This window comes from Eriocheir sinensis, chromosome 67 (genome assembly GCF_024679095.1).
Source record: "Eriocheir sinensis breed Jianghai 21 chromosome 67, ASM2467909v1, whole genome shotgun sequence".
In the NCBI taxonomy this organism is placed as follows: Eukaryota; Metazoa; Arthropoda; class Malacostraca; order Decapoda; family Varunidae; genus Eriocheir; species Eriocheir sinensis.
This window is the reverse complement of record NC_066575.1, coordinates 9,707,548-9,713,111: the sequence shown is the minus strand read 5'-3', so window position 1 is coordinate 9,713,111 and position 5,564 is coordinate 9,707,548. Positions and strand designations below refer to the sequence as shown.

At 44.7% G+C, this 5,564-nt stretch overlaps 1 protein-coding gene across 3 annotated transcripts in view; it reads right to left on the bottom strand.

The window, feature by feature from the left end:
* Positions 1 to 1,221: 1,221 nt before the first annotated feature.
* The window catches only part of LOC126988069 (hematopoietically-expressed homeobox protein Hhex-like), a 6,422-nt gene continuing 2,079 nt past the window's right edge, over positions 1,222 to 5,564 (bottom strand). For 2 of the 3 annotated variants that reach the window (XR_007741431.1, XM_050845876.1), the window contains exons 1-3: positions 5,556 to 5,564; positions 5,045 to 5,211; positions 1,222 to 4,188 (exon numbers count right to left, since the gene is read on the bottom strand). The exon at positions 5,556 to 5,564 is cut by the window's right edge. Coding sequence is in view for 1 of the 3 variants with exons in the window: in XM_050845876.1 (XP_050701833.1) it covers positions 4,075 to 4,188; positions 5,045 to 5,211; positions 5,556 to 5,564 (290 nt within the window). In the remaining 2 variants the exon portion in view is untranslated. The remainder of the gene's footprint in view (positions 4,189 to 5,044; positions 5,212 to 5,555) is intronic. The other variant, XR_007741432.1, reaches the window with a different exon arrangement.

Genomic DNA, 5,564 nt, shown 5'->3' with positions numbered 1-5,564 from the left:
TGTCTTTTTACCAAGTCTTACAGGTTCATATATCCTAATTATTCTCTGTACCCGGGGTTGTGTAAAGTAAAGTAAAGGGTGCATACGGTATTGCTGCGTGTGTCTGCGGTGCTCATTTCCCTCGCCTTGGCCCTTTGAGCCTGTGCTGGGTGAGGGCCCATCGCCCCGGGACATGGGTCAGTGTGAAATCCGGGATTGCCACAGTTTACCTTCCCAGGTTTCTCCCGGTACCCCTTTATCAGCCAACCCGAGAGGGAGTATGAACAGCTGGGTGAGCTGCACGCCGACTGCCCGGGCTGGGATTTGAACCCGGGCCCGCGGAGTTATAGCTAAGCACGCTAACCTCTGCACTGCGGAGGGGTGATAGTATTACCCCTACTATTGTAAACCAATAGGTCAGAACGTTTTTTTTTTATTTCTTATTCATCTTTTTTTTGATCCATATTTTTATATTTTATCTAGCCATTGCAAGAGGTCTTAAAATCTCTTCTCAGTGAAAGTACTTTTTTCACTGGTCGAGTTTGTTATTTTGTTTTTTTTTTTTTTTTAACGTGGGCCGACTCCCGCACTGCCCTTGCTTTAGTAGACGTTAGTAGCGAGCATACAACAACATCCTTTTGCTTCTTATAACATCATCAGTTAAGTTCTTCATCTGTTCTCAGTGCAACGAATTTCTCACGAGTACAAGTCATTTTTATCACGAACAGACTCACATATCATTGCCCTTGTTTGAGCAGACGTTAGCAGTGAGCGCCGAGGAGGAAAGTCTTATCACCTCAGGTGTGATTGTTGTGATAAATCATGACAATAATGACGCGGCTTATCGTTGTGTTACGGTGACGCGGAGACTGAAGACGAGTAGCCTAGCACCGGATGGCTCTTATGAAACGCTTGGAGGAGAGTGTTTGGTGTGAGAAGGAAACTGAAACACGTCCTGTACTCTTACTAAACACATATTAAAGAGTGTTTGGTGTGGGAAGGAAACTGAAACACGTCCTGTACTCCTACGAAACACATATTAAAGAGTGTTTGGTATGGGAAGGAAACTGAAACACATCCTGTACTCTTACGAAACACATATTAAAGAGTGTTTGGTGTGGGAAGGAAACTGAAACACGTCCTGTACTCCTACGAAACACATATTAAAGAGTGTTTGGTGTGGGAAGGAAACTGAAACACGTCCTGTACTCTTACTAAACACATATTAAAGAGTGTTTTGGTGTGGGAAGGAAACTGAAACACATCCTGTACTCTTACGAAACACATATTAAAGAGTGTTTGGTATGGGAAGGAAACTGAAACACATCCTGTACTCTTACGAAACACATATTAAAGAGTGTTTGGTGTGGGAAGGAAACTGAAACATATCCTGTACTCTTACGAAACACATATTAAAGAGTGTTTTGGTGTGGGAAGGAAACTGAAACACATCCTGTACTCTTACGAAACACATATTAAAGAGTGTTTTGGTGTGGGAAGGAAACTGAAACACATCCTGTACTCTTACGAAACACATATTAAAGAGTGTTTTGGTGTGGGAAGGAAACTGAAACACATCCTGTACTCTTACGAAACACATATTAAAGAGTGTTTGGTGTGGGAAGGAAACTGAAACACGTCCTCTTTAGCCTATTAATTTATTTTTACTTGCTTATTTAGTTTGATGTTCACAGTGTCTTCCTCTCTCCCGTTTTTTTCCCTTCCATTTCTCTTATTTTATATCTTCTTTGCTTGTAGGAATGAAACTGAAACACACCTCATACTCAAACCCGAGGATGAGCAACTTCTACGAGAGTCTTCAAACAGGCGAACTGAGGGGTAGAGACATTTAAGAACATCGGGTGCAGGTTTTCATGACATCTGCAAGACAGGCTTAAGCTCTCGCCAAGGCCGTTTCATAAGCCGCTCTGAAGGACAGCTGCGAACACTTTATGCAGCGATACTGTAATCTCTCCCCGCGGCTGTAAAGAGTAGCTCAAGCCACGACTCTTTCACCCGTATTGTTAAACATATCTGCGCCTCAGTTCTCCTGTTTGAAAAGCCCCTCGTAGTAGTTCCTGAAATTCGCATTGACTGTCTTGTGATCACAGTGATAGTTGTACACGGCTTATGCATCTTGAACGGGATAATCACCCATGAGAACCCGGTTAAATAGTCATAATGGGTGACCGGTACGTTTGATATGGACCTTACACTCATGGCTGTATTGCTACGTATAACCCAAGTAGTACCACCGCACATTCTCTACCAGATTACGTTCCTTTGTTGCGTGGTAGCGCTTATTGGGTGTCAGTCAGCGGAAAGCTCATGTAAAGGCTTTATATGGGCTTCGATTCAGTGTTTAGGATAGGTATTTAGACATGGAGTGATAACATATAGGGAGGCTAAGTGTAAAAAGGCAGGAGGCTTTGTTTAACAGCCTGAGATGACGGCGCCAGTACAGGAAGGAGCGTACGGTAAGCTGGCAAACGCTATTGGCTGGCCTGTGCGAGTGTGTGCTTCCTTCTCTTATATCGATAATTTCTAAAGGCCAAAAAATAAGTTAAACGCGTCTCCAGGTGTGTTTCTTTACGTTCATGGTGCAGAAACTATGTCAGATTACCACCAGGGTCATTCAGCTATCCATGGATATGCCCACAAATCCTACGAAAGCCTTGTTAAATGTATGTGCTTGGGCGATGAAAGGTTTAAGAATGTGGTCCTTGGTCACGCGTATTCCCTGAGCCCAGCGCTGACGTAGTGATTATAGTGTTGTACTACCCTTTCGCTGTCAGTAGGTTCCGAGACCTGGCGTAGCTAATCTGGCACTGAATTCTTCCTATCTCGCCCTTGTTTCAGTCTTATCAACGCATATGGGACGTATCATAATTATTAGGTCCATTCATGCGCCGCCACCTCGGGGGTCCCACGCTAGGGGTGCAGCGTTTATCTTTGGAAAATAATCCTGCAGCACTTTATACCCATATATTAGTTAAAATTTAATGGTAAAAGTTCAGTGTGGTGCGGCCCTGACAGGACCCCGCGTACATGTGTAGCGGTCATTGCCTAGCAGCTCATGACTCCCGCACTGCTGCCTCTATATGATTATACTGTATGAGTGTGTCCCTTGTTGAGCAGCGGCCTGACGCAGTGCTTGTTGCAGGGCGGCTGCGAGGATGGCGGGGCGGTGAGCTCCCTGGACGTGGACGTGACGGCCGCGTCTCCGGCCTCCTCACACAATGGCAGCGACAACGACCCCTCAGAGTACAGCCTGGGCGGCGAGGGAGCCTCCTGCCTGGAAGACGCCACGACACTCTACAACTGACGACGCGAGGACCGCCAGGTGGGGAGCGACGCGCCCCGCGCACAGCCAGGTGTGGCCTGGCGGCGTGGTGCGGCCAGGGTTGTCAGATCTGAGCCTCGGTGCGTTAGCAAGTTCCCTCAACTCTCCTTACCTTCTTATTTCTTAAAGAAAGATTATCTATTTATTTATTTATATATTTATTTATTAATTCCTCACCAGCATTACATAGTATAAGGGGATATAAATCTTTTGCCTGAGAATTAGCAGAATGTTGTTAATTTCAAGGCTGCGCCGCTATCCAGTCAGTCAGCAGTGCAGTCAGTTCAGGGCCGGGCTGATTCATCTCCAAACAGACTGTTCATGACCAAATCTGGCAACCCTGGGCGTAGTGACGGGAGCGTAGCCTAGAGCGTAGACTAACCAGCTGTAGTGGGCACCTGCAGGAAGTGAGAGGAGGAGAAGGAGGAGGAGGGTAGTAGTAGTAGTAGTTAAGGTCATTGTTATGTGTGAGTCCATCTTTCGTCCGTCTGTAGAACGTAACGCTAACACAAAACTGAGTAAAGAATCACGTGACTTGTAGATTTGTCTTACTAACTTTGGTGAACCTTGGGAACAGGAGGAGGAGGAGGAGGAGGTCATTTTACAAGATCCCCGCAAGCATTTCCATCTCTAGTCTTCCTTTTGCGGTGTGATGTTGATTTTGGTGTTGATGTTGGATATGGTGACGGTGGTGGTGGTGGTGTTGAACTGAGACTCAGGAAGAGTCACTAGGAGCCACGTATTGGTGTTGATTATGGTGGTGGTGATGATGGCGGAGTGGTGTTGAAGTCTTGAGGTGTTGAAGGGGGCACTGCCGGGCACGCATTCCTTGACTTGGCTTGCTTGTTCTGGTACCACGTCATCACCTGCAAGACAAAGGTGGTGATGGTGTTGATGGTGATGATGGTGGTGGTGGTGGTGACGGAGCGCAGCACAGGGGTAAGGCGCCACTCTAAGCATGTCTATTATTATTATTATTATTATTATTATTATTATTATCATTATCATTATTATTATTATTATTATTATTATTATTATTGTTGTTGTTGTTCCATCGACTGACTGATTTTTTTTTTTTTTTTTTTTTTTTTTAGCCTAACCTTTCCTTCTTTTTCATTTGGGGTGAAGCTATTTTATTCTATTTTATTATCCTGTTTTTATTATTTTTTTCATTTTAGTAAAGTTATTTATCCTATTTTATTATCCTATTTTTATCCTTACTCGTTGTAGTGGAGTTATTTTATCCTATTTTTATTTATTTATTTCTCTAGTATTTATTTTATCCTATTTTATACCTAAGAAAAAACGATTAGTCTTCTCTGCAGCCTTGGGAAATAGGGCCAGTTTCACAGTTCCCCACGATCGGTTAGTAAGCTCCCAAACCAATACCAGAGCCTTTGAAATTTCCTTGTATAGTGTCTGGTATTTAATGTAAGTTCACAAATTTGATGAAACTATACTAGAAAAGTCTTGTGTATTTAGTGTGGCATCGAAGACCTCCCCATTTTGGATTGTATGGGATTCTATAGTTTGGTTCGGGCTGTTACAAAGACACTGTGTTGGACTGTGATATCAGCTCATAGTCGTAATGGGAGCCCGAGACGTTTAAAAATATGGACCTCCGTCACCTCAACAGTCCCACACCATCACACACAGTTATTACCACTACACGCGCCACACAGATGTGCTATAATAGTCAGCCAGCAGCCCATCCCCCCTCACCTGCTTCTCGTGCAGGCTCAGTTCCCTGGCGATGGTCTTCCTCTGGGGCGCCGTGATGTACTTGTACTGCGAGAACCACGTCTCCAGCTGGCGGGTCTGCTGCGCCGTGAACTGCACCTGACCACCGCACCGCCGTGTGCGTCCGGAGCCCACCGCCACCACCACACCTGTCGGAGCGGGCACCGTCAGTAGCCGCTCGTCACCCTTCACGTATTACTGTTATAGCAAGCTGTGACCTCCGGCGGGTCGTCTCCTCTATTCAATTAGGTCTGTTGATATACAAGAATCAGTTCTCCCTTCGTATATTACAAAAAAAAATCATGGCAAAAAGTTCAGTATGTTAAGCTAAAGAAATCAAGTAACTGAAGAAGCCAAGTCCAAACTCTTCACTCAACTATACTTGCTTCTATAGGGGCAGTGATTAGCAGGCTTTTTCGCTCATTTATTTTTACTCTTTAGCTGCTTCCTTCACTATAAAAAGAAAAAACAACAACAACGTTGTGTCACTCACCTGTTGACA